Source organism: Gadus morhua, chromosome 22, assembly GCF_902167405.1.
Source record: "Gadus morhua chromosome 22, gadMor3.0, whole genome shotgun sequence".
Taxonomy (NCBI): Eukaryota; Metazoa; Chordata; class Actinopteri; order Gadiformes; family Gadidae; genus Gadus; species Gadus morhua.
Window position 1 is genome coordinate 7,164,557 of NC_044069.1, and position 27,200 is coordinate 7,191,756.

At 46.2% G+C, this 27,200-nt stretch overlaps 3 protein-coding genes across 4 annotated transcripts in view; all 3 read left to right on the forward strand.

Moving 5' to 3' along the window:
- Window positions 1-10,909, forward strand: part of eloa (elongin A) — a 17,375-nt gene extending 6,466 nt beyond the window's left edge. Inside the window, exons 2-13 of the mRNA XM_030347823.1 lie at window positions 52-163; window positions 1,457-1,513; window positions 2,323-2,438; window positions 2,825-3,513; window positions 4,733-5,070; window positions 5,554-5,665; window positions 6,403-6,555; window positions 7,036-7,133; window positions 7,755-7,935; window positions 8,370-8,499; window positions 9,119-9,282; window positions 9,888-10,909. Coding sequence (XP_030203683.1) covers window positions 92-163; window positions 1,457-1,513; window positions 2,323-2,438; window positions 2,825-3,513; window positions 4,733-5,070; window positions 5,554-5,665; window positions 6,403-6,555; window positions 7,036-7,133; window positions 7,755-7,935; window positions 8,370-8,499; window positions 9,119-9,282; window positions 9,888-9,949 — 2,172 coding nt within the window. The 5' untranslated portion in view covers window positions 52-91 and the 3' untranslated portion in view covers window positions 9,950-10,909. The remainder of the gene's footprint in view (window positions 1-51; window positions 164-1,456; window positions 1,514-2,322; window positions 2,439-2,824; window positions 3,514-4,732; window positions 5,071-5,553; window positions 5,666-6,402; window positions 6,556-7,035; window positions 7,134-7,754; window positions 7,936-8,369; window positions 8,500-9,118; window positions 9,283-9,887) is intronic.
- A 220-nt stretch (window positions 10,910-11,129) lies between these two features.
- Window positions 11,130-15,356, forward strand: pithd1 (PITH (C-terminal proteasome-interacting domain of thioredoxin-like) domain containing 1). Its single transcript, XM_030347819.1, has 6 exons — window positions 11,130-11,697; window positions 12,881-12,924; window positions 13,148-13,225; window positions 13,474-13,578; window positions 14,493-14,601; window positions 14,925-15,356. The coding sequence occupies exons 1-6, from the start codon at window positions 11,485-11,487 to the stop codon at window positions 15,024-15,026; spliced, it is 651 nt and encodes a 216-aa protein (XP_030203679.1). The 5' UTR covers window positions 11,130-11,484; the 3' UTR covers window positions 15,027-15,356.
- Window positions 15,357-16,308: 952 nt separating this feature from the next.
- lypla2 (lysophospholipase 2) lies at window positions 16,309-27,071 on the forward strand. 2 transcript variants are annotated; one of them, XM_030347309.1, is made up of 10 exons: window positions 16,309-16,411; window positions 19,252-19,344; window positions 20,560-20,591; window positions 21,086-21,151; window positions 21,556-21,603; window positions 21,894-21,964; window positions 22,520-22,593; window positions 22,744-22,845; window positions 24,172-24,348; window positions 25,017-27,071. In XM_030347309.1, the coding sequence occupies exons 2-10, from the start codon at window positions 19,267-19,269 to the stop codon at window positions 25,065-25,067; spliced, it is 699 nt and encodes a 232-aa protein (XP_030203169.1). In that variant the 5' UTR covers window positions 16,309-16,411; window positions 19,252-19,266; the 3' UTR covers window positions 25,068-27,071. The 2 variants fall into 2 exon arrangements, with proteins under 2 accessions (XP_030203169.1, XP_030203171.1); XM_030347311.1 differs by lacking the exon at window positions 16,309-16,411 and adding an exon at window positions 16,417-16,533.
- The last annotated feature ends 129 nt before the right edge of the window (window positions 27,072-27,200 follow it).

The window sequence follows — 27,200 nt, forward strand, 5'->3', positions numbered from 1 at the left end:
CTGTCAACCTACAGATCGTCACTGACGAGAACCGTTTTTTTTTTCTTCTAGCCATGAAACTGTTTCCGGGAACAGGGTACCAGCAGTAAACATGGCGGAGGAGCTGCTGGAAGCAGTGGAGAGACTCCAGTCTCGGCTCTCGGAGAATTTAGAGCCCAAAAAGGTAAGGATTGTCCCTCGGTTCCCCGCCGAGTGCACCGCTCCGTGTACCGCACGACTCCCCGGGTCTCCGACACCCTCACCGTCCGTGTGGCCGCCGCCACGGATCTAGTTCCGTGAAAAAAGAAAAAAACGCTACGTTCTTTTTGGTTTGGGATCCCGTCACAGTTAACCCGGTGGTCTTTAACTTGTGGGCCTTCGTTTGTACACACGTAATCACCCACCACTAAGCATTTCATCCGTGAAAACCACCGTAATAAAGACATCCACACAGCGTCGGTACCGGAGACCCGGGACGCGTCTCTGCTGCTGCTAGTCGTGCTGCTGCTGCTGCTAGCACCACGGCTAAAGTGCAAAAGTATAGAGAACAAAAAAAATGACTGCGTTTTGAAAGAAACAGTACAAAATACAGCAGACAATGTGAATGCTGCCTGGCTAAAATCTCTGGTCCTACATAGGTGGGTGCCACAGATCATCCCTTTTAAAAAGTGCATTATTAAATATTCAATGTAAACAATGAGGCGGATTTTGCTGCTTAAATGACTGCGGTCTGAGGACACAAAGCATTAGCCGCGCACACCTTTGCCGCAACTTCTGCGATTTCCCCGCACAACTTATGAAAGGACAAGATGTGAGAGACACGTTCTGCACTTTTAAATGAAGTGTGTTGACGCTATCGCTAGTTTTTTGGTAGCTGATCAAACATGCAGCCCCGAAGGCCACAAGAGCCTTCTGATGACGACGTGACTGTGCGCAAAATGTAAATGCTTTGTTGGGTTGTTGTCATATGTTCAATCACTACAAAATGAATGAGAACATGTGCATGGATTGCACGCCGTGGCCGACCCAAGCACCACATGTGCTATAACACATTATGGTGCAATTTGATTAGCTGTGCAGTTTTAGGCTGGTGGTATCCCTTCGGCCCCTGTCTTGTGTAAATAGTAGATATCAAATCTATTTCTTGTATGTTCAATGGGCAACTTATCTTATATCCATTCAAATAGGATATTTAACAATTATTTACTAAGTATTTGAGATAATCTTCAAATGTTCATGATTATATAATCCTTCTCTTCTAGATGAACCTTTCCTCAAATATCTAAAGTTAAAGTGTATCTCTATGTTGCTACTGATAATAAGTATATTTAACACATAATAACCTTATTTGAGTTAATGAAAAGTTGCTGTCTAAGTGGCCAATTTCCTACGTAAATCACAGTTGATTACAATAGATATAATAATGTTGAGTAATGTCCTCATCTTCATTATTAAAATCTTTCGTTGTCTTTCTCAGCTCCTGAAGACTCTGAGACGACTAGGGGAGCTGCCTATGACCGTTGAGATACTCGTGGTGAGTCGACGCATTTACCCTATATTATAATTACTAAGACCCTCAAGTTTAAAACCAGCTATTCATTAAGATAATTATCGATATTGACTAAGCTGACTGCAGGCTGTCAAAGTATGGTCACCGGTGACTGCACTCAATTGCACGTCAGAAACAGTTGATAATATTTGTAATTTGTCACGTGACTCATCTTTTCAATAATAATTGCTATCACGTACAGACCTGTATGTTTATATGTAGTAGTATTGAGAAAGGTCGATAGCTTTAGCTCGCAGCTAGCCTACCCGGCTGCAACACAACTGAAGGGTGGTTAGCTGGCTGCCACGCAAGGCATCACTGGAGATATAATGTCTTCTTAAGCTAATGTATTCCGTGATGCAAAGGCTAAACCTAGCAACCTTCCTGGTTACCCCTGCAGGATGGCCTAAGAACCAATAAAACTCAGTAAGCCGTATTTTATGGTGAAAGCGAGCAGGCTTTGGAGCGTGTCATGGCTAGATAACTTAACTTGGGACCCTCCCCAAAACATGCTTGTAACACCGCAAAGTCAGGTAAACGTGCAAAAATGCTTAGTGCATACAATATTGGTGCACACTCAACAGATCTTACCTCAATGACAAAATGCTTCAAATGACAACAAGGACACATTATTACTATAATATACTTTTATGTTTGTATTTAACAAGAGGTTTGTTGAACTTTTAACTAGTGTAAAGTTACAGAATAAATAATCAACTGAACAATAGTTTGTCTGAGTAACCAAAAAGTCTATTTTTTGTTTACTAAATCTTTCCTTCACCATGATTCATCAGGACACTGGCGTTGGGAAAACCGTAAATTCTTTCCGGAAGCATGAGCTAGCGGGCGAGGTGGCCAAAGGCCTGGTCGCCAAATGGAAGAAGCTGGTTCCCCAGCCGGTGGCCGACAGGTGAGTGCGGGTCGTGACGTTCATCAGTTGGCGCTCCGTGTCAGTGTGTTTATCGGCCATGCTAATCACCAACGGGGTAATCCTGGAAAAGACCACAATGTTGTCCCGTTAGTTCTGTTTATAATCCGTACAGCATGCGTGACAGACCAGACACGACCTGGAAAGGAGAGAAGCCTTTGCGCTGTTGTATTAAAATGTTACGCTGACTGTAATCCGATATAAGATATCCGATATCGGAGCTGCTTTGACTTTCCAAACTTTATCCACACCTCGACTGTTCGCCACTCCACAGGTTTTGACTCGTTGTGTTTGAATGTGGTTATTTTGGGAACCATTCTTTATGTTTGTTTTAACGTTATTCTGGGCCCCTCTCGCCCGGCCCCCAGGCACAGCATCAGCCTCCACAAGGAGGCCCCCCGGTCACAAGCCCCGCCTCGGGGCCACCATGAAGGCGGCGGCGGCGGCGGCGGCGGCGGGGGCCACCGACGAGCCAGGTCGCCCACACCTCAGCCAGTGGAGGAGGAAGAGGAGGAGGAGGAGGAGGAGATGGAGGAGCGGCAGCAGAGACGGCATCGGGAGGAGGAGATGGTGACGGAGGAGGAGGAAGAGGAGCCGGGCTACAGCCGAGGCTACTCCCCCTCCCCCCCCCCCCAGCACCACCAGCACAGCCCCCCGCGGCACGAGCGCTACAGCCCGCAGCCCCGAGGCGGGGGCTACCGGTCCGACGAGTACGACGACAGCCCCCAGCCCAGCCCCCCGCCCGTGGCCCCGTCGCCGCCCCCCCCCGTCCGCGGCCGCGACGCCCCCAGACACGGCAAGCCCCACAAGGGGCCCGGCGGGGCTGCCCCGGCCCAGCCGCCGCAGGCCACCCGCGGTTCCCACGGTGACCGGCGGGACCGAGAGCGCGTGGAGGAGAGGCCGCAGAAGAAGCGTGTGGTGGAGGCGGAGTGGTCTCCGGGAGGCGGGGCCAAGACGGCCAAGCACAGCCGGCACGCCACCCCGCCCGAGGGCAAGAGGGAGAAGGAGAGGGGGGAGAGGGAGGAGAGGGAGGAGAGGAAGAAGGGAGGAGCTGACGGTGAGTCGGAATGAAGGTGTGAGTGAGTGTGTGTGTGTGAGTGATTTTTATTCAGGTCATTGGTGAACCATCAAATATTTAGCAGAGCAAAATTAGCAAACCATTGTCATTATTTCCTTGTCATAAAAACGACAGAGATAATTAAAATCTGTCTTGTTTGTCCATCAAAACAGTGCTCCCCTTTTCAGTCTTCAAACAAATGTTTATTACTTGATGCTTCTCGGGCCCACTGGTTCCCCTGGGGCCTCCCACTGACCGGTCGCGACCCACAGTTTGAGCACCACTGTTTAAGGTCACACTGACACCCAAAGCCGGGACTTCCTTAAACCAACAGCGTTTTCCGCCCCTACTATTCATTCTTAGGTCTGGCTTTGGTTTGCTACAATCAGCCATTGACGTATTTTCACAGATGAACTCATTGACTGATATAATAAGCCGTATCAAATATGTAATTCAAAGAATTAGTTATAGGCTCAAAAGGTTTCAGAGGCCCAGATTAGACGATTTGGGCCTTGAGCCTTTCAAAGGGTCAATGCTTTTGTGAGGAGAACATAATGTTCTAGACTGCGTCTCTCTGTGTATTCATGTCCTAAAGATGAAAACACGAAGAACATAGGCATGACCTATTTAGAAAAAATAATCCCTAATCCTTATGGGTGTGGAAAAAATAGATTAATGCGAGCACTGGGATTCGTTGCTTCTAAAAATACTCGAAAAGACATGTAAGCAAGAAACGTCAATGTCGTCTTCAGGGAAAGAGTAATAATGGTCTACACTTCTACAGAGGGTACAATAGTGTTCTGCTCTGTTAAGTCTCAATATATATAACAATGGCCAACCTGTAGAACGCACCCTCAACCATTATACCAGTTCTGCCAGGGTGGCATGTGGCTCGGGAGGTAAAACGGGTTGGCTGGTAACCACAAGGTCGCTAGTTGGATCCCTGGTTCCTGAGTGTTAAGGTGTCAATCTTGCCCGGTTGAGATTGCCCTCGGTTGGTGAATGTGTGCACGTTCAGCAATATTGGAAAAGCGCTATATAAATGCAGTCCATTTACCATTTTAACCTTGCAATTCTTTTTTATAGAATCACAATTTGTACATAATTGCGTAAACACACCTTATTGGCTTTCAGTGATCGTTTCTAATATCGTACCGAGAGCTCCCTGCGGTTCCCCGCCCTTACTAAGACCCCCCCCATCCCTCCTCTGCCTCCGCAGGGCGACCCCAGGCCCCAAAAGACCCTGGTCCCGGCGAAGAGGACGACTCCGATACCCCCACCATGTCCTTTGAGTCCTTCCTCATGTACGACGCTTCGCCGAAGACGCCGAAGAAGAAGAAGAGTAAGCCCTCCTCCTCGTCGTCCTCGTCACACAGCCGCCCCCCCCGCCCGTCGTCATCCTCGTCTTCCTCCCACGCACGGACCCAGCCGGCCGCTGCCTCTTCCTCCTCCTCCTCCTCCTCATCCAAGCCCAGCAAGTCCAACGGTACGAAGAGCAGCAAGAAGTCCGAGGTGGTTTCCTCCCCGGTCGCCGCGACGCCTGAGAAACGCAGGAGGGTGAGTGTGTAGCAAGCCTTGGATCACTTGGATGAGCTCACTGTTTGACAGAAGTGGCTAGTTAAGTTACACTCACAGGACTGAGGTCCACATAAAGTTAACAATTGAAAATTCCATATAAAGTTGTGTTTTATGTTAGATTATTTACTGATTGTAAATCCTCAAATAGCAGAACAGAATAGCATTGAAAGAGTTTTTATTGGCCTACCAACAATCAAATGAAATTAGATTAGGTCTCACTGAGGTCCCTGGAGTTGAATTCTCCTGGCGAATGCATTCCTGATATACAGGCATCGTAAAAAATCCTTAGTAGAATGAAGAGAACAGAGTGGGCTCTCCGCAAATCTTCCCGACCTATTCATGAGTAACAAAATACACCCTAACCCTCTTGGAAGCCCAGCCCTGCATGTTTGTATGAAGCTGCTCTCAATCCTCAGCTATGTTTATATAATTGTGTGTGTGTGTGTGTGTGTGTGTCTGTAGGTTGTGGAGGCGGTCCCTGCAATGCCAGACTTCCCCCTACCAGCCATCCAGCCCAACTACAGACCCCTGCCCTCTTTGGACCCCCAGCCCTTGTCCCCACAAAGACGCAAAGGTAGGCGGAGGTTGTGTGTGGTGGCATGTCTGCTCCAGGCTCGTGGAGCTTGAAGCATGCATGTCCTACATCTAAACGGGGAAATAGCGAGTGCACACAGGCCCTAATATTGTTTTGGGTGTAATTAAGCGGCCTAATGATGGGGAGAGAAGTTTCTCATGCCTTCCTACCTGTAGGCATTCTTGGCCCTCTTCTAAACAACCCAGATCTGAATTCACTATAAATCGATTTGGATTGAAGTATCTGCCAAATAGAGATGGTTTTTGTTTTGTCGGCCTTGAGGGGTGCCCTGATTGGTGTCCAGGCCAGTTCAGGAGGAGCTGCTGTTTAAACGCCTGAAGGTCTTTCATGCTGGAGCTCGCTCACAAATTGGAGCGTAGCATTTGATCGACGCGGGCCTCGAGCCATCTGTGCCGACGTTTAACCTATCAGATAGTGACCTGCTGCGTTTCAACAGACAAACAGGTTCTGCATCTCAGTATCATCTGTAGCTGCGATCTCTAATCAACTTTTAGATTCCTATCTAAAGTCTTGAGTGAGTTCTGGAATCCTTTGTTTCGACCAATCACAGGGACCTCAAAGTTTCTGGTGTCCGGCCCAGGCGCAATGCCGTCCAAACCCAGAAGTCCTGCCATGACATTTAGAACGTTATCTTTACCTCCTCTGTGTCTCTCTACCTGTCACTCACCTCTCTCTCTCTCTCTCTCTCTCTCTCTCTCTCTCTCTGTTTGCTTCAGTCCCCCAGGCCAACGGGGAGGATGAGTCAGGGTTCACAGGGAAGCGCTTCAACTCCAAGATGACGGTCTACTCAGGCACCAAGACGGCCTACCTGCCCAAGATGATGTCCCTCTACGAGCAGTGCCTCCGCGTGCTGCAGAACAACATCGACTGTGAGTGACCTGGTTTCACGGTCTGTGTGTGTGTACCTCTTGTCTGTCCTGCTCTCCGTCTCAGTCTCTCTCTGTGTGTCTGTGTCTGTCTCTGCCTCGGGTCTTCCTCTATCGCTGTCCTTCTCCTTTCAGATTTACCATCACTAAAGTATAATTAATAGAAAGTTTTTCTCAAATTACACTTTCATTGCGATCATGGCCCTAAGTCAATAAATGCATGCCCAGTTTTTTTTACGTTTTATGAATCCATCAATTCAAAAAAGAAGTCAGTATTCTACAAATATCCCACATAGAGTGTGAACATCATAACTTCTCTTTTACAATGCTACTCCTTCAAAACACATGGCTAGCTCGCTAGCTTTAGCCACACGTCTGCCTAGCCTTGCGGAAAACTCAGGTCATGACCAATGAGTTCAGGGGCAACATGGCTTGTTGACCGAAGCCTCCTCTGTCCCCTCTCTCCCTCTCTCCTCACCGCAGCCATCGACGAGGTGGGCGGGGTCCCCTTCCTGATCCTGGAGCCGGTGCTGGAGCGATGCACACCAGAGCAGCTCTACCGCATCGAGGAATGCAACTCGGTACAACCCCCCTCTCCCCCCATCCTGCACACGCACATTCTCAACCCGACAGCTCGGCCCCCACTGCTGGCGTCGTTAAAATGACAACGGAAGTAACAGAAAGAAGTCATTTGTGCAGCATTTCCCCTGTGGGGAACTGAAGCCCTTAAATTACAATTCGATTTCCTCAATCTTATTGAAGAAATCTCTTCAATCTCTTTCAAGAGAATTTGAAGACAACGATGGCCTTTACACAGGAACTTTGTTGCGCCCGAATTCTCTCTATCTCTCTATCTCTCTCTATACCTTTCTGTGCTGCTAACTTTACCAGGGTAGAATAACCTCACCCTTTTATGCAGCGTGTGTTTAATTTGATAACTAGACTACCTTTTCTTCTATTGCAGCCTTTCCTACAGAATGAACACGTGATGCGTCACATTTGTCAGGACAGCAGTTGGACAGAGTTCCAAGATATAACCTCATCGTCTGATTTGTTCCCGACGTGTGTCTGGCTTCACAAGTCCTCGCCGTCAGACGGACAACCAGACACGCACAAAAAATACAAAGCGTATATCGATGCATGCATTTTTTTAGCTTATAAAGTACGCGTGTGTGTTTGTGTGCGCCCCTCCCCCCCTCCAGTGTTTCATCGCGGACTCTGACGACCTGTGGTTGCGCCACTGCCAGCGGGATTTCCGGCGCTCGGCTCCCGACGAGTACGAGTCGTGGCGGGAGATGTACCTGCGGCTGCACGACGAGCGAGAGGAGCGGCTTCGAATGCTCACCCAGAACATCAGCTCGGCCCACGCCAACAAACCCAAAGGTAGAGCCCGGGGGGGGGCCCACGCTGTAATATTATGGTTTATAAGTTCCAGGGGGTCAATTCAGGGTTTGTCAGTGTGACTCGTAGAAGGATGAAGAGTGGCTGTTTCTGTGTGAAACATTGCACTTTCGTTCACCTCCGTTTTTTTTCTTAAACTATGTCCAGACTGGAACGCGTCGTGATAATGCACGATCATTTTCAATACACGATCACCCGTCCATACATGAGCTGTTTCAGATACATCCACTTGAGGTAACAATTTAAAAAAACACAATCAAGTGTTTGGACGAGGGAAACGCTGTGGTTCGTGTGGATTAAAGACAAACATGTTTTTCAAACGTACGTATGGATCCAAGGTTATAAGAGAACGACTTGTCTTGCTCAGGCACCAACCGTGTGTGTTTATTTTATTTTGTCCTGTGGTCGGTTGCCAGGGAGACAGGTGAAGATGGCGTTCGTGAACTCTGTAGCCAAGCCGCCGCGTGACGTCCGGCGGCGCCAGGAGAAGTTCGGCACGCTCTCCACCTCAACGGCCCGCTCCGCCGCCGCCGCCGCACCCATCAAGTCAGTACCCCACCCACCCATACACCCCACCCATACACCCCACCTACCCCACCCACCTACCCACCCTACCCACCCCACCTACCCACCCACACACACGCCATCATACCTGGCTGCACCTCCTGACTCTGACTGATGCTCTTACCTTTATCCCCACTGTGGTCGGCTTCCCGGGCGGCGCGGTGCAGGAGGACTGTGTTTAGGCGGAGTTTGTTCTTATATCAAAGCAGGACGTGGATTTGTATTTTCGAGCTGAAGAATGAGGCTTACTTAAGATGATTAAATAGGGATACTGCACGGTGTGGTTGGGCTTCCCGATGAACAATTCAGTCAGGCGAGCGGCTTCCTCCCAGGCAGTTTGTTTATTGAGGAGCAGGGAAAGGTAGGTATCTCAAAGGGAGGCATTGGAGCCGGCACCTTTGGACCAGGATCCAACATACTGGTACAATAGCCTCGTCCTAGGCGTCCAAACGCTTTCACAAGCAGGCAGTCATTTTTGGAAGTCATTGAGTGGCCCAGGTTGTCACCTGTGGCCTATCATCGTCTTTTGCCGTCGTTCTTCACTAATGAGACACACTCGTTAATCTTCCTCCTCCTCCTCCTCCTCCTCCTTCCTGTGTAGAATCCGGCCGGCCACCTCCTACTCGGTCCCCGGTGATCCCAGCCAGTTCTCCTCCTCCTCCTCGGCCTCCTACTCCCAGGGCAGCCCCCCCCACGGCTCTGCCCGCGCCTCCCTGGGGGCCGCGGTGGGGGGACCACCGGGACGGGATAAGCCAGTGGTCAAAAGTAGGTGGCGCCGTTGACCTCCATCTGGGTTTTGTGTTTTGTTTGTGAATCGTTTTTTTTTTTTTTTTCGTATACCTTGAAGCAAAAATAAAATGTATTATTGTAATATAATTAAAGGCAGTCATTATTATTATTTCTGCATATTATCAATGGTTTCCGATTATTTACTACTTGCTTTTACTTTTGGATTTCAAAATAAAATGTATTATTATAATTATAGGCAGTAAGTATTATTTCAGCCTATTCCAATCCATTTAATTCTGTCTACATACCCACCCGGCTGCCTACGTGCACTCTGCCCCTGAACTCATTGGTCATGACCCGAGTCTTCGGCAAGGCTAGGCAGACCTGTGGCTAAAGCTAGCGAGCTAGCCATGTGTTTTGAAGGAGTAGCATTGTATGGATGCCTGGGATGTTTTAAATTGAATATGCTTATGCTGGCTAGTTTATCCCCAAATGCTTACCCTAGCTTTAATGATCCCAAAAAGAGTGTTAGATCTACTATTGATGAGTTCATTGGTAGACATTGGATTGATGCGTGGTACAACGCGATGAATCAGTGTTCTGTGTGACTGATTTGAGGTATTTTTCTCCTTGTCTTGTAGAAATCGCCCCCATGATGGCCAAAACAATCAAGGCATTCAAGAACCGTTTCTCCCGGCGGTAGAAAGAAGGAAATAACGAACTGAATATATTTTATCGATTTTTAACCTTCACTAAGATGGAGAATTTAAGTTTAATTTATGTTCATTTTATTTTCACAGACACACAAACACACACACACACACACACATGTTACACCCAAAACATAATTTTTTGGGGAATGGAGAGAAATGGAATTTCCATGTTGATGGATGTATTTTTAGAATTTTACAAAGTATTTATATTGTGAAATGTGATCAGTGAGTGTGCGATATGTTTAGGTGTTGGGTGATTTTCGCTGACGAAATTAAGGGGGAGGTCCAAACGGAAAAGTTATTTTCCACGCAGGATGTCCGCGTAGTTTTTCCACCTAATCTCTCTTTGAACCTGTCCCTAGCATACTCGCTTCACGATTGTTCCCTAAAAGGGTGATATACAGCAGGTCTATACTGTCGTTTCAGACGGAACACTTCCACCGTGGGATAATATTCCTCCTGAAACACGTACACTACATCAGACCGACATTGCAGAGAATTCTGCCTTTTTTTAAAACAAAAATAAGGAAATCTTACAAATGTTTCTCGGTAGAGTAACCCCCCCCCCCCCCCCCCCCAAACACAAAGCATACAATGGCTGGTTAGTGACTTGGGATTCTTTTTAAAGGACAACTGAAAAGGCACATCTGCTAATTCTTAACCCTATGTGTATTTTCTTTTTCTTTTTTTTATTGTGCTCCATATCCACTGTGTAATGCAATTGAAAATTCAATATTTTGAACAAGGTGTATTTGAAAATGATTATGGATGAACTATTGATCGCTACAGCTTCACTTCGACACTGATCATGATGTATTTATTTCGATCCTCGAAACTGGAACCAGAAAACTTGGACAGCAAAGATCATGGAACAAAAAGTTATTTTATTAGATTTTAATAAATGTTATATGGAGATTTTTAATAAAAACCTTTTTTTTTGTTTGCCCTTACCATGTGCAGTGCTTTTTGTGCCTCAGGTGAAAGATTAATTGAATTCTGTAAGGATTCATTTATGGTATCTTCGATTACTAAATTAGTTTCAATTTAAGATGTTGACTAACAACTTATTTTACCTAGTCATCGTATATGAATTTTATTGTGAAAGTTACTAAACGGAAATAGTTTTTTGCAATTCTGCAGAAATAACCGGAAACGGCGGTCATCAAGATCAAATCTCAACTGCGTTCAAATTGCATATGTTCAGTCTAAACTAAATATTGCATGTTTTCTATGTTTTATGTTTTCCAAAAGCGTATCAAGATAGAGACGAATGTGAAAAATCGGACCATCGCTTAAACACCGTTTCTATAATGTATTTTGTTTTGAAAGGATTCGACCGGATGTCAGTGTTGTATTTTGGTAGCTTGCCTCACCTATGTGTGTTCTTCGTACGTCCACATTTTTGAGAGCTATAAGAAGCAATGTGAAACTAGGCCTATCACTTTGAAAGAGTGTTTGCCTCTGCGCCTGCGTGTTTCCTTTGAGACTGAAAGTTTGAATCGGCAGATCTCCGTGTTTCTCCATCATGTCGGGTCACGGCCATGGGCACGGAGGCGGCGGGGGGCACGGCCACGGCCACGGCGGGTGCGAAGGGGAGCATGAGCCGGCCGAAAGGGGTCTCGAGTACGCACTCTATCAGCGCATAGATACCGAGAAGCTGCAGTGCCTCAACGAGAGTCGGGAGGGAGACGGCAAGCTTGTGTTCAAAGCTTGGGATCAGCGCACAGATCGAGAAAAGGTAAAGTATGGCTGCTGCTTGTCAACAAGTTCTGTTGACAACCACACAACATGTGCATGAGTGTGTGTTTGGGGTGCGAAGAGGACATGTTGGCGTCACATTAACTGCTTAAAACTACCGGTAATTTATCTAATCCAGGTTGGATTTTTAGGTCACAAAACCACTGCTGTCCAATGACACCGGGCTACTTCATAATATACGTATAGTCGTCGTTCCCCACGACGCTGAAGTTGGCATCCGATTCGCAGCATCCGATTCAGCAGCTGGTCCACTTTAAATCGGTCCTGATTGAAAACCACTACACCTAGACTCTTCAAATCTGGACTAAATTATCACAGTGAGGCTATACATTATAATAAACATAGTTACAGATTTGTGAAACCTTTTTTCTATTTGTGAAAATGCAATACAGGCTAATTTTAATGCTTTTTAGGGGTCCAGACTGCATTAGAACGGGTCCTGATTGAAAACCACTTCACCTAGACTCTTCAAATCTGGACTAAATTATCACAGTGAGGCTATACATTATGTAAAACATAATTTCAGATTTGTGAAACCTTTACCCTATTTGTGAAAATGCAATAAAGGCACATTGTAATGCTTTTTAGGGGTCCAGACCGCATTAGAACTGATCCTGATTAAAAACCACTACACCTAGACTCTTCAGATCTGGACTACATTATCACAGTGAGGCTATACATTATGTAAAACATAGTTTCAGATTTGTGAAACCTTTAACCTATTTGTGAAAGTGCAATGCGGTCTGGACCCCTAAAAAGCATTCAAATAAGCCTGTATTGCATTTTCACAAATAGGGTAAAAGTTTCACAAATCGGAAACTATGTTTTACATAATGTATAGCCTCACTGTGATAATGTAGTCCAAATTTGAAGAGTCTAGGTGTAGTGGTTTTCAATCAGGACCGATTTGAAGATTCTAAGTGGTTTTCAAGCCGAATCGGATGCTGCGAATCGGATGCCAACTTCAGCGTCGTCCCCCGCGACATAGTTTCAAAAGGAGACACACATTGCTTGCCTCATAGATCCCTTTGAACCTCGGATTAAGATAGCACTGAATCTACCATCATGTTATTTGGGGTACCAGGATAAGATCGAATCGATTGGTTCGATGATGATGATGGAAAGGATGCAAAGATTGACGATTAACTATTCTCTTTCCTCAGTTCGTTGAGAGTGATGCAGACGAAGAACTTCTCTTCAACATCCCGTAAGTCCACAACCATCTATTGAACATAGAAAAGTTGGCCTTTTTAACTGGAATTTCAATGTGGTATATAGTATAATACGCTGGTTTACGATTCTCATTAATAAATGGTAAATGTAATGCATTTATAAAGCTCTTTTCAGAACAACCGCCAGTCTGCCTACACAGGTTCTCAGGTATATGAAAGAAATAATAGCGAGAAAATGAAGAAGGTTCTCTTTTCCAGGTTTACTGGCAGTGTGAAACTAAAGGGAATCATCATATCAGGAGAGGATGATGAGACACACCCTGCTGAGATTCGACTGCAAGTTGATCCTTTGCTAAATGTTCTGATTCATCTATCTTAAACTAACCTTAAGTGTATCCTCTCTAAAGACTATAATAACAGTATTGGTATTCTCCTTCTTCTGTTTCTCTTTTACAATAATGAATTACAAATAAAAATGTTTATACTGGCATAGATGATCATTTTCATCATCTGCAATGAAGGCTCCATGCACAGTGTTTGAAAAAGGCTCCTCTTTTAATGTTGTATCAATCACTTGATTCTAGGTACAAGAACATACCCCACATGTCTTTTGACGACGTGGGCCGAGAACCCGATCAGGCATTTCGTCTCAACCGTGACCCCCAGGCCCAGCTGGAGTATCCCACCAAGTAAGTAACCCATGAGCAAACATAACAGACTCATGCTAGCATCATTCCTGCCTAACTGCAGTATGCGTGCAGCATCATCTTGCACCACAATGCACCTGGGCTACAAGTTAGACTTGTAAAGACAAAGGTTCGGACATCTCCAAAGCTAAAGGGCAACGTTTGGGCTTGCCGTTGTTTGTAATTTTCCGCATGGCTGCTAACCCCTGGCATCCAGCTCTGATGGCATCTGATCCGGGGAATAAGTCTCCTCATCCTCACACGCTGGCATGACAGATCCCTCTCCTCTCCTCTCCCTCATCGGTCTATTTTCTATCCGTTCTATTCAGTCGTGTCGCCGATCCTTTCATCCAAAGCAATTCATACTGAAAGCAGGTGCGGGTAATTAAGGGGGAGGTTGTTAGACCGCTTGTTCGAGGATGCCCACATGATGCACTGCGGACATGGGGATCCAAACCAAACACCCAATCAAACACTTCTGGCTGGGAGTCTGACAGCCTGTCCTCTGACTACACCGTCTTCATATTCACTGACAAATAACAGCAGCCAGTGCAGTACTACTTTCATCTCTCCCTTTGGAATAGAGAAGTGAAATTTCACGGCTGTAAGCTTGCACGTCGGAACAGAAGACGAGGGAGTTGGGGTGTTGTTATTGTGAGAGTCGTTTCTCCTTTGACGTTGTAATTACTTGCACTAAGTGTTCATTGTGATGTCACAGGGCATTTTTAGGACACGGGGGGCAAGGTACTTCTATTTTTTTTTTTTTCTGTATTCGACATCCCTGATGACACCTAAGCAATGATGACACAAACACACACGCACACGCACACATACGCACCACACAGCCTATCCTAGATGGGTCGATAAACAAGTTATGAATCCTTTTTTATCACTTGCTGATGCCTCTTAATTTTCAGAATTGCTCGTTTCACCAACGTGAACCACCTCTCCATCCATGTGTCGAAAAACTTTGGCACCGAGACCACCCGCGTTTATTACATCGGGCTGCGGGGAGAGTTCTCTGAAGTGAGTATCAGTCCCGTATCCCCTCACACTTATTCACATATATTCAGCAATCTGAAGTCTGCTGGGCTCATGAAAAAATATACTTAGTATATACATAGTAGTTGAGACTAGTTTAAAATATATTCAAGGCTATCCGATTGGCTGAGAACTTTATCTGCTCTTATAATTCCTAATATTGAGGACAGAGGATGTAGCTTTAAACCTCTCTCTCTCACTATATCTCTCTCTGTCATCTGCCTCTCTCTGCCTATTTCTCTCTGACTCTATCCATCCCCCTTAATCTCTCTCTCTGTCTCTTTGTTGGTCTCTCTCGGTCTCTGCAGGCTTACAGACATGAGGTGACCATCTGTAACTACGAGGCCTCAGCCAACCCCGCAGACCACAAGGTCGACACCTTCATCCCCCAGACCAACTTCATCTCCTGAAGAACCGGGGAGGGGAGAGACTGAGAGACGAGGGGATGCTCAATGGCTTCCACCCACAGGATCACTGGAGAGCTGTGGCCTGTTGCGCTGGGCCGAAGAAAAATAAAACGTGTTTTTTTTTTTTTGCAGGGCTTGTTGTCAGGGATGCAATGCACAGAGTTTGGGTTTTGACAGAGCTTTTCGCTTCGTGCTGAAGATAACGCATGGTTTGGTATCGCTCTGAAAGTGCCTTGTTGTGGCTGTTGGTGCGTAACAATAAAACATGGAATACACTTTGTGCAACATGAAAGCAAATCATCATGATGAATAAAGGTGGCTTTCTGAAAGGTTTGTGGTGTGGATGATTCAATAAGCATACAGCGAGACACTAAATAAGGGGAATTCAATCAAGTAGTTACTTGATATGGACTTCACATTGGATCGTCTTGCCTAGCAGGTAAATTATGAACTGCCATAATTTCCACCAAATATCCTACAAAGCTTTCTGACCATGTTCACCAGCAAGAGGTTAGCTCTAACTTTCGAGTTCAAGCTACCATCCTACCATACCAGTCCTTTACACTTTAGTTTTCGGTTTTAGTGCCACCTAGTGGTCTTTCTTTGAAAGGCCGAAATGTCCCGCTGGCCGCAGTGGTCCGAAGTGCACTCCTACTTCCGACTATCAGTATATCTTTTAACCAATCAAAAGGCGTTATTCCTTTGGCAGCAGCATGGCGGAGGCTTATGAAGTCTATGTCGGGCTTATAGATTAATTCTCATCAAATAAGGCACATCTATTTGGCCTAGATAAACATAAGAAAGACAGGGTTAAGCTTGCCATGGACCATCGAGACGCAGAACAAAGGCTCCGACATAAAGAGTGCAGTACAGGGCTAGGAATTGGACTGTAATGTTAAAGGGTGCATCCAGCGGCATGGATTATTTTTAAATGCAAGAAATTACAATTGATTTAGAACTGAAAACCTATAGATCCACCTCCTCAAGAACGACCAAGGCGCTAATGTTTGACAGTGTTGTCTGCGGTAAATTCACACGCATACCCTACCCAAATTGACAGGACGTGTATAAGCACATAAAACTATTAAATACGTTTGGTTAGATTGGTAAAAAGACTTAATGAGTACTTTTAATTATCTTAAAACAGGAAGTCTATGAGTAAGTAATTATTTGTTTACACTTTTATTCGTGTGGCCTAATAGCTGAGTTGAACGCAGCTTTTATAGATCATAGAAAAGATGAGAAGAGTGCCGGTCAGATGACGTCACGGAGACGCAATCCCCGCCCCTGCTGTGTTGTGCGCGCGGCGAAGGTAGCGCCTGCTCCGCCCACAGTGGCTGTGCGCGCGGCAGTAGTGGAAGTTCCGTGGTGAACTGGAACAGCAAGCGGTGAGTGTATGAATTTGTATTAGCGGGCCTTGGTTGTCAATTCGGTGATTTAATCCCTTTCAAACGGCTTCATATCGTGGAGTTATTGAACGCTGTGGGCCGGCGAAGACAAGATACGAGAGGTGTTTTGATACTCGGTCGAATTTGAACACATTCTGTGAGCGCGGAGAGACCGGAGCGGGGTGGCAAGACAATACAAATTGTGTATGTGTGTGTGCGTGTATGTGTGTGTGTGTTTGTGTGTGCTACTAGTGAGCTACTAGTACTAGCCCTGGCCATTGTGTTGCCTACCAGACTAGGGATTAAGGAGAAGACGGCTGGGATGGTAGTCGCTCCACCGTAGTGACACCAGGGCTGTTTTATCGGTGAATTCCGTCAGTGTAACCTAGCCTCGTCCGCTCGGTGGTCGGAGCTAAGATGCTGTACTAGACCATTGTCTTCACATCCCGCACCCTTCCTCCTGGGTTCTCCCACTGGGTGGCTTTGATCTAAGAAAAACACGTTATACAATCAATGTAACAGGCAATATTTTATAAAGTACGAATGATCTTAAACGTAGGGAGACTTGGATGTGTTGTCAATACATGCTAATGGAGCCAGTGAGCAGCACCAGCAGAAGGCTAAAACAGCAGGGTTAGCTGGTGGTGGATGGTGTCCGTGCGGCTGCCTGTCACTCAGTGCCGCATACTATCCCGCAATCGCGGTGCCATTATCCTTCGCTTGTCCGCTCCGTTATCGTTATCATTCGTACATCGTTGTCATTCGTAGATCGCCTGCCGATATATCGGGACAACGTGCCCGGCATCAACTTAGATCGTTCTTTGTTAATCAATGTAGACGTGAAAACCATCTTAAATCACGATCATCCCTCTGCCTGTTTAATTTAATTGTACCCTCTGCTCAATAGAGACTCGTGATGCTCCTGAACGTTGCAGCAGTTGAAGGCTTGGCTGTGACAGTCTGTCTTGTATTTTGTTTGTTATCCCATGTTTGTAATTTTCCGGATTAAATATCATGTCCACCGTGGCATCGGCTTGGCCTGTTGATGAAATAGGTTAAGCAGGACACAGAGAGGATGCCTGTGTTGGTGCAATTACATTTTGAGTGTAAGGGATGGCCTTATGTCACAGATTTAATTACACTTTTATGTTGGAACAAACGGTGGGTGTTTGGATCAGATGCTTTATTTAGAAGAGTCACAAACAACCCGTGCAACTTTAAGACGACCCCCCCCCCCCCCCCCCCCCCCAACCTTCTTGGCTCTGTTTCTCAACAAAAGTGTTTCCGAATCCTCCATTCACCCAGTACAAACTGACCTACCGAGCGGGGCAATTATCCGTACATCCACGGAAAAAGCGAGGAAATTATCCATACATCCGCCTGAAATAGACTTGAATTATGTCCCTAGTAGATATCCATAGCTGCTTTGCATTGCTATCCGATTTCATACCCTGTTTACGGGACTACGTCTGGAAAAACGTCTCTTTTGAAAGCTGCTCGCAGAAAAACGATTTTATTCTGAGTAATAAGGATGGACAGGAGACGTCCACGTGGTCGCAACCCACCTGTCTTTGATTAGTTTCCGGCCTCCTTCAGTAATTATGCATTTGGTCCTCGGTCACTCCCCAGCGTTTACTCATTAACCCAGCCTTCACCAGGTTATATTCCCCCCCCTCCCTCCTCGTCTGCGGTTCCCCCGCCAGACAACGTCCCGGTCTGGGCGGCCCACGCCTTGCCCTGTGCTCTTCAAACAGATCACCTGAGGCGGGGGCAGAGGAGGGCCCTTTGCCACGGCTTGCTAAACGAATTCCACAAGGACAACACCATCGTCCCAATGATCTCATATCTATCAGTGGGTTGCCTCACCGCAACAGGAAACGGGCAGCATGGCGGAGGGTCACTCCCACATGCAATCACTCAGCACTCAGTGTTGTTTTCAAACTCTCACTGGTTGGTTATTGACCGGAGTGCAGAGGACGGAGTGCATTCTAACCGTGGTTAATGAGTCCAGTGGCACAGTGACCACACATGGACCTCTACAACCACTCGCCCTCCCCCTCCCCTCCCCACACGTCTCCCATCCGCCATCACGGGTAGACTCTGGGTCTCGTCTTTTTCTTACAGGCCAATTTCATTACCTGTGGTGTTTCCGAGCCCCCTCAAGGCATCCTCCATGTTGCATGTTGAGCTACGGTATCTTCTTAAGCGCACCATGAGACACATGCTCAAGGTCTTCAGCGGAGTACACCTCTTTTGGAGAATGAACAAAGCGTGTGCCTACTCCTGGAAAAACCACTGAACGAGCGGACTATCGTGCTTGATCCAAGTCATTCGCTTCCTGTCGACTGCAGAGTAGGATTATCAGCTATCATATGCAGTTATTCAGTTCCCATCTATCTAGCTGCATTCCCCAGCCCAGCTAGCGTTTAGATCCAAAATAGCCACAAGGTGAATTAGAACAAAGAATCCCACCTAACTGGTACCTGAGTGTGCTTGTTTGAATGCGGTGGGTGACGCTAGTCTAAAGAAGCCAGGGCACTGTGGAAAGGTTGCACTCCGTTTACCATAAATGGTCCAAATGTCTTTAATCTCCTGAAGTATCTGATAGTTGGTATCTGTAATACTAACTATCTAACCCCCTACCTGCTCCTGAGTGACCGGTCTCTCTGTGTTCACTGTGTCTAACCCTATATGGTCCTCAAAGACTGCTTTGTATTCACTGTGTAACCCCAACCTGCTTTTTAATAGTATCTATCTGTATTGACCCTATTCTTCATATTGACCGATGTGATGTTAAGCTGCTGAGTGCTTATGGTGGCTGTGTCTGTTTTGTGTCCCAGCATCTCTCACAGTGTATGTGTGGCAACAATATGTCTGTGCCGCTTCTCGCCGAGGCTGTGACGGTGTCTGCCACCGAGAAGGAGACTGCTGCGGTGAGTAGGAAAACTTCTCGCCTGCCTCACGTACCACCCAGGGCACACATCCCAGGGCCCCCACCCCAGGGCCCCAACCCTAGGGCCCTCTCAGCCATCCATGTTGATGCTGTGTGGGGGTACAGGGTCTTCTAGTAGCAGGAAGGGCTTCATTTGTAAGCGTGGATGTAAGCCAAAGTGAAAAAGTGTTTTCGTCGTAGATGCGTACAGAATCAAAGCAAGACATGCGGTCTCATAAGCAGAGTTAAGGTTTATCTGCGAAAGTCCGATGGCAGAGACACTTGGATCTTGGGGAAGGGCGCGATTCACTTTATATTGCTTCGTATTTGCTTCGACCAATCCTGTTGCTGGGAGCAGGGATCTGGAAGTGTGTAAATGGCCATTAACGGCAAACACAAACTCGGCCGGACCTAGTAAACTTTGAAGAGGTGTCTGTCAATCTTTCAAATGGACACCCTTTAAACTGGCCACTGTAGGAATACTCTTGTAAAAATCTTTTTCATCCACTCCCATAAATGAGTTTCTCTTTGGTAGAATACCTCTGTAGCAGAACAGGAAACAAGGCAGAAATCCCAGGTTGTTTCAAGACTCCGCCAGCCAACCCAGTCCTCCATACCCAGATAAGGGTTCACCTGCTTCCGTTCAGCAGCAACAGTATGGAGTAGAGATGGGGAAACTAGACCGTGCCTCTCTAGGGACGTTCAACCCGCGCCACTGTACCTTAGTAAAGAGCAGCAAGTCGTTCAAAAACCTAGAGGGGATGGTTGGGGGTGGATTCAAACATAAGACAGAGACTAATGTTGAACCGCTAAAAGTAGGTCTTTGTAACATTACAACACCATTAATTCGTTTGTAAGTGGGTCTAATGGGACGGTCTTGGGAATGCATCTCATAGCAATCCTCAAGGGTCTAAGCACCAATCAGGGAGGGAGAATATCTGTGATTTATTAAAAAAATGTAATCTTTGATTTATATCCATTGCAAAGAACATGATTCCTATTCTTGGATTCCCTACACATGCACATGAACACGTGCATGCACACACACCCACACACGGGGCTCGGTTGCAAACTGGGACAATTGAAGGAAAGAAATTGTTGTAGAGCACATTTGAGCAGAAGTATCCCTAGATATAATGCATGTGAGATGAAAAAACTTTTGTAAGATAAATATGACTTCTAGTTGATGCATAATGGTTGTTATCTTTCCTTTCAGGTTATATTTCTCCATGGTTTGGGAGACTCAGGGTAAGTCAAAGAAAATGTTCTTCCTTGTTAGCCCACATTCAAAATAAATAATATTCCTCTTCTATTGATGACTAGTTTATGTAATCAAATCCACCCACACATTTGCAATTCATTTTGTGCCTGGCGACAGCTGAACTGGAGATGTCATTGGAAGTGAATGTCGATCACTGCAGCTCTGGCCAATGTTGCGTGTCCTACTTTTAATCTGTGGTCCTTGCTTCTATAATCAGGCTGCTGGATTAGAACGGCAAAACTGTTGAATTCAAATGGAGAGGTACTCTCACACCTGATCGGCCTACAATAGATCATGAATGTAGTTGCGCCCTCGTACGATTTCCCTCCGTTCGGTTCGATGGCAACAGAATGAATTACAAAGTATTCCTCTTTAGTTTGGCTCCGGTTCAGCAGCAAACCTCTCCATTCAAAATGGCCGACGTGTCTGACCACATGGGTGTTTTCTCTTGTTCTTTGTTTCCCCCCCCCCCCCCCTCCAGCCATGGATGGGCCGACACCCTGGCGGCAATCAGGCTGCCCCATGTCAAGTACATCTGCCCCCACGCGTAAGTCCTCCGTCACCAGCCGCCCGCCCGCCTGCTGTGTCCTGGCATAGCTGCAGAGTCCGGCCCGTGTGATGGAAGGCGGAAGAAAGAATTTGCATAGCTTCCTCAAACAATAATCGTCTTGTTACCGTCAGTGTTTCAATACAGACTTGGGTGCTGTGCTGTGTAGTGGCGGGGTTGATCTGATAGAGATGTCAATTTCTGTCCGATTTACTATTACAATTGAATTATCATCTGATTGTTTTTTCCCCCGGTATTGTCCACATCGATGTGGATTTCTCAAGACCTCGCCGTCTATTCCAGTCGGTTCCTGTCCATATAATCCAACATTGAGATGTTTAACTATTTTCTCTCTCTCTCTCTCTCGCGCTCTCCCCCCCCCCCCCCCCTATCCACATGTGCAGGCCTCGGATCCCTGTCACTCTGAACATGAAGATGACCATGCCTTCATGGTGAGTGTTTAGCAGGATGAAAGGCAGCCCGCCCCGGTCCACACTGGACTCTATTGTTTCCCCGGCAACGCCAATAGTGGTGATTGACAATAGGCCAATTGTATGGGTTGCTTTGTGTGTATGTGGGCATGTATCACTGTGCTTCTGTGTGTGTGTGCATGTGTATGAATGTGGCCATGACGGGCGCCTGCTTGTCTGTGTTTGCGTGTCTATGAATACATCCATGATGCTGCATGTGTAACTGTACGTGTTTACAGAACGTGTTCATGATGTTGTGTGTCCTGTCACAGGTTCGATCTGATGGGCCTCAGCCCAGACTCTCCAGAGGACGAGGCAGGCATCAAGAAGGCCTCAGAGAACAGTGAGTGAACTTGTTCCACATATAGCGTCCCTGCTCGCCCCTCCCCGGTCCTACCAGAGAATGGTACAGACACTAGGATTCTATCTGGGTCGAGGTCCACCTCCATGTGCAGGACAGAATAAACCGCTGCAAGCCGCGCAGCGTACTCAGACTAAGCTCATCGTCTGTTGTTGTTTTTATTCATGAAACATCACAGATGTTAGGATGAAAGGCGATTAATCAACCATTGATTGGTCGGCTTTATCATGACAAACCAATTAATCCCATCACTTTGAAATGGAAGTATCCTGCATCAGGCCAGCAGGGGGCCTTAGTCACTCGATTCAGATGTGTGACATGGAGAGTAGAAATTCATGGCTCAGCAGAAAACACACCGCAAAATGTATCATATTGAAGTAATCTCCACATGCAGTATCTGGACATCATCGATCCAATATATTTTTAGATATTCTTCCTTAGCCATAATCAGCTGTGTTTGTCCTTTGGGGTCCACGAAACCTCCATCTCCAGTGCAAAGCTCTCGTGAATGACCGCCACTTGTCTGTTATCTTCCAGTCAAAGCCATCATCGATCATGAGACCAAGAACGGTATTCCTGCAAACCGTATTATGATCGGGGGCTTCTCCCAGGTGAGCATATAATCATTTAGGTTTGTCCGGTCCTGTCTCTTGTAAATTTTTATTCAGGAAATCTCAAGACTGGTTTCAGCCTTCCTCGTAGTCATTCTCCACGTCTTAACCTCCTTGTTCTCTCTCTGTGTGTCTCTCTCTCTCTCTCAGGGTGGGGCCCTCTCCCTGTACACTGCCCTGACTTGTCAGCAGCAGTTGGCTGGTGTAGTGGCTCTCAGCTGCTGGCTACCCCTCCACAAGACCTTCCCACAGGTACCACACACTCCTCCACCACACACTCGCCTTGTCTTAAGGAGCCGTCAGGGACTCAAACACACCACAACGGGCAATTGTTTGTGCGTGTGAAAGGCCTATTCGATGTTTTGAGTGAGACACAAATTGTATAACTGAAGAACAGCTCACAAAATGGCGGCCCTTGAAACCGCGCCAGAGCCCGAACGCTGTACCCAATGGTGGAGAGTAACTTCAGATAATAATATCAGTGTGGTACAGGATGTAGGATCAATACACATCAGTGTTTCCCCCAGTAAATGTCTCAGTCAAGGTGGTAAGCAGTCGGTGGTGTTGTTGCGAAAAATTTTGGGGGTATTTTGCTCAAAGATGCCAGTACGCATGAATGAAATAAACGACTGTTTATTTCCATATAAATAAACAACAGTAGGTACAAATGTTGTGCAGACACTACAAAATAAAATTAAAGAAAAGTGCAAATTAAATACAAATAATGGACAATACACTTAACTTTTGTATGAAAATTCAACTATTTACAGTTCCTTTTTTGGATCGTGTGTGTGTGTGTGTGTGTGTGTGTGTGTGTGTGTGTGTGTGTGTGTGTGTGTGTGTGTGTGTGTGTGTGTGTGTGTGTGTGAAAGGGAGGAACTTATTTGAAATCGGCCGTGCGTGCCTGTTTGTTGTTTATTGTTTTTGATTTAACAATATATAGGTTTAGAGAAATCTGGCTTTCAGAACTCAGTGCCTACCCACTCACTGACCTCACCGCACGTCACTGGCGGTAGATTGACAGGTGACTATGATAGACTATGCAACAATATATTCAACCACCAGATGTCGCCGTCTCAATTACACTCAAAAAACTTTATTGGCACGACTAATGTTGTAAACAGTATTACCTGAGTATTACGAATGCCATTTTTTTTCAATACATTGGTAGTCAAGGCGGGGCCCTAGTCTTGTTAAGGCGGACGCCTTAACAAGATAGTGCTGGGGGAAACCCTGCACATCCATCTAGCATATACAAAGTGCACAGTTCAGCATTTGTTGGCCGCTTAAACTGCTACAAATTACAACAAACTTCGTGTCAGCTCAAGTGTCTTTGGGCCAGTGCATCACGTTGCACATACACATACTTGTAAATACTTATCGATGTCTTATGTACCCAATCTAAGTACTAATATCTTCTGGGCCGGTTCTTATCATACTAGTACTGCTAAACTGACCTCATGTACCAAAGCGGATTCAGATACTTCCTCCAGGTGGCGTCCTCCTGGACCTTCTTTCGTTAGGCTACCCCTGGTGTAAGGCCCAGACTCATGTGGGCCCCCCCCCGTTCCCTTGCAGGCGGCGAGCGGCAGCGGTAACAAGAACACGCCCATCCTGCAGTGCCACGGGGAGATGGACCCCATGATCCCGGTACAGTTTGGAGCCCTGACGTTCGAGAAGCTCAAGAGCATAGTGAACCACGACAAGATCTCCTTCAAAACCTACCCAGGGCTCCTGCACAGCTCCTGTCCACAGGTGGGTGGGTGTGTGGGTGGATGGGTGGGGGTGTGTGTGTGTGTGTGTGTGTGTGGTGCACACATTTGACTGATTGATATGATGGGAGAAGAGCTCAAAACGGGTCGCTTTCGCGTTATAATTCTTTTGCCAAATCATGTGGTCCTTTACATTTTACTACTGCTGGATCATTTTGTGTTTGTCAATTATGCGTTTATAGATCCCATAATTGGCGAACACAAACTCGGCCGGCTTTACCTAATTGTAAATATGTGTCGTAAAGGTTTCACATGAATTAATGTATACTGGCCAATACCTTTCTTTCCTGCAAAGCTTTGTCCGCTTGAGCAACTGAGGTTTCTTCTGTAGAATATCCCTGTAACAGGAAACGATGTGCAACTCCGCCGCTTGCAATATAGTTTCCTCCTTGTCTGCTATAACTTAGTAGGACTGCTTGATCCAAGATAAGTGTAAAGTGTACAGTATAACAATAGGGGGAAGAATAGGGTAGTGGTTGGGTACCGGGTTCCGCCCCCAATGTATTCAACCCCTACCCACTGACAAATTATGTTTCTGAATTCAATGTCTATTTGCTTTGGATAAAAGTCTCTACCAGGTGAATTAACAGTCATTTGGAATACCTGTAGCTTTAACCATAGACCTTAATATCACCCTCTTCTCTCTTGCAGGAGATGGCGGCTGTAAAGGAGTTCATTGAGAAGCAGTTGCCTCGAATCTGACCTCAGCTCATCCGTTATGACCCCCTCCTCAAATACTTACCTGTCATCCCTCCCCTCGACATACCGCTGCTCCCCCACAACAGGAAACAGCCATCAGTATCCCCTCCCTTCACACATTTATGAACATACACACCGACTTAAACAGTTGTTTTGATACTTACCCATAAACGATTCCTCTAAATGCGTCGCAAGCTGTCAAAAGTAAAAAGCTAACTAGGGATTATAGCTAGGTTTGATTTGGTATATCTCCCAGGGGCCAAATTCTCAGTTTTTAAGAAAGACCCAAGACCAGCTCAACTTCCTTTGTGATTCAGGACCTCCCTTTTATGTTCCCTGCTCTGCTTTTTCTCAGCATCCTCTCTTCCTCCTCCAAATCCTCTCCTCCTCCTTCAAACCCTCTCCTCCTTCTCCACATCTTCTCCTCCTTCTCCAAAGCCTCCCCTTCTCTATTTCCCTTCCTCTTTCTCCACCTCCTCTCTCTCCACCTCCTCTCTCTCCACCTCCTCTTTCTCCCTAGCCTCTCCCCCGCAACATCCTCTCCTTTCTCCACCTCCTCTTTCTCCACCTCCTCTCTCTCCACCTCCTCTCTCTCCACCTCCTCTTTCTCCCTAGCCTCTCCCCCTCAACATCCTCCTCTCTCTCCACCTCCTCTCTCCACCTCCTCTTTCTCCCTAGCCTCTCCCCCTCAACATCCTCCTCTCTCTCCACCTCCTCTCTCTCCACCTCCTCTCTCTCCACACACACTCTGGTTCCTCTACCTTTTTCATTTAGTTTTTCTCCCCCGGTCAACATGCCTCACCCTATCCCCATCTCTTCCAACCACCAACGTGGTGTCCGTTACGACACAAGCCTATAGTTCAAATCATGACTACCCCCTCCCCCCCCCCCCTGTTTATCACTAGCTAACTTGCAGTGTTCGAGCTGTCCCAAGTCTCACATCCAATCAGAACACGCATCATGCTGGCTGACCGTTTCACTCGCTTTGACCCCCTGGGTGGAGGCAACCAGGTCGCTGTCTCTATAAGAGTTGCTTCTAGAACTCTGAGACTGCGTGGCTTTCTGTTTCCATCTGGAGTGACTGGTCCTTCAGGTTCTCTCCCCCCCCCCCCCCCCCCCCCCTCAGTTTGAATCCCCTCTGCCCCCTAGAGGCGGATGCTTCTAGCGAACCCAACTCCTCATGGGTTTGGTGAATTGACTACCGTGGTTCCTCCATCTTGTTTTTATTTTTATTTTATGATTGTGTTGAAATAATAAAATAAAAAAGAAGAATGCAAAAGTGAAGAGATTGAAATAAAAATTAAACCTAAGAATGACCTTTGTTCTGCACTTTGATTGAGAGTGAGTTATGCGATCGGGTTAGTCGGTTTCAAATATTCTTTTGGTAAAAATGAAATCCTTGAGGAGGGGGGTCAATAAATGTGAGAAGATCGAGGGCTCTTTCCGCCATCTTAGTTTTTATCACTCCAGATGGATCCAGACCTTGACAACCTTTGCTGAGCATCGCACATTAACTAACCTACCCTACCAGCCTGGCATGCATGGCCTTCTCCCATTCTTGGTCCCTCTTTAGGAGTTTATTTACGCCTCAATCTAACTATAACCATACGCAATAAAAATATGCACACACAGAACGTCAACAGATATTTCTTAATGTGTCCTATCCGTTACATTTGATCTTTAAGGAATTCTCCAACATCTTGCTTGGACCCAGAAATAAAGAAGTCCACTAAAAAAGTACAATAATGTTAAGCGCTATTGTTGTATACATCTGAAAACTGCTACACACTGGAAGGGCTTTAGTAAGCTGTACAAGGGGAGGTTTTAAGGAGTAAATCTTGAACAATGTATGACCTTTGGACATAAGAATATTAGCTATAACTCTGGGGTGTCTAGTGTGCTAAAAAAAAGATCAGGTGTTTTTTGTTATTGTTTTACTTTCATTGCATATTCTACAATTCCTGTTATGAAACCTAATTTAAAATAAATCTGTTAATAGGAAAACTATGTATTGATTGTGGATTATAAATCAACTGATTTCAACTCCCTGGTTCAGTTAAAGGGTTTTGCTTTAATGTCTTTGGTTGCTGGAATTGTGTATTTGTTTGCATATCGCTTCTATAGGGGTGGGGGAGG

Coding starts and splice junctions, on each gene's coding strand:
- lypla2 (XM_030347309.1), top strand. CDS start 19,267: ATGTGTGGCAACAATATGTCTGTGCCGCTTCTCGCCGAGGCTGTGACG. Junction 19,345..20,559: donor CCGAGAAGGAGACTGCTGCG/GTGAGTAGGAAA, acceptor CTTTCCTTTCAG/GTTATATTTCTCCATGGTTT. Junction 22,846..24,171: donor TCCACAAGACCTTCCCACAG/GTACCACACACT, acceptor GTTCCCTTGCAG/GCGGCGAGCGGCAGCGGTAA.
- pithd1 (XM_030347819.1), top strand. CDS start 11,485: ATGTCGGGTCACGGCCATGGGCACGGAGGCGGCGGGGGGCACGGCCAC. Junction 12,925..13,147: donor GAACTTCTCTTCAACATCCC/GTAAGTCCACAA, acceptor TCTCTTTTCCAG/GTTTACTGGCAGTGTGAAAC. Junction 13,579..14,492: donor CAGCTGGAGTATCCCACCAA/GTAAGTAACCCA, acceptor CTTAATTTTCAG/AATTGCTCGTTTCACCAACG.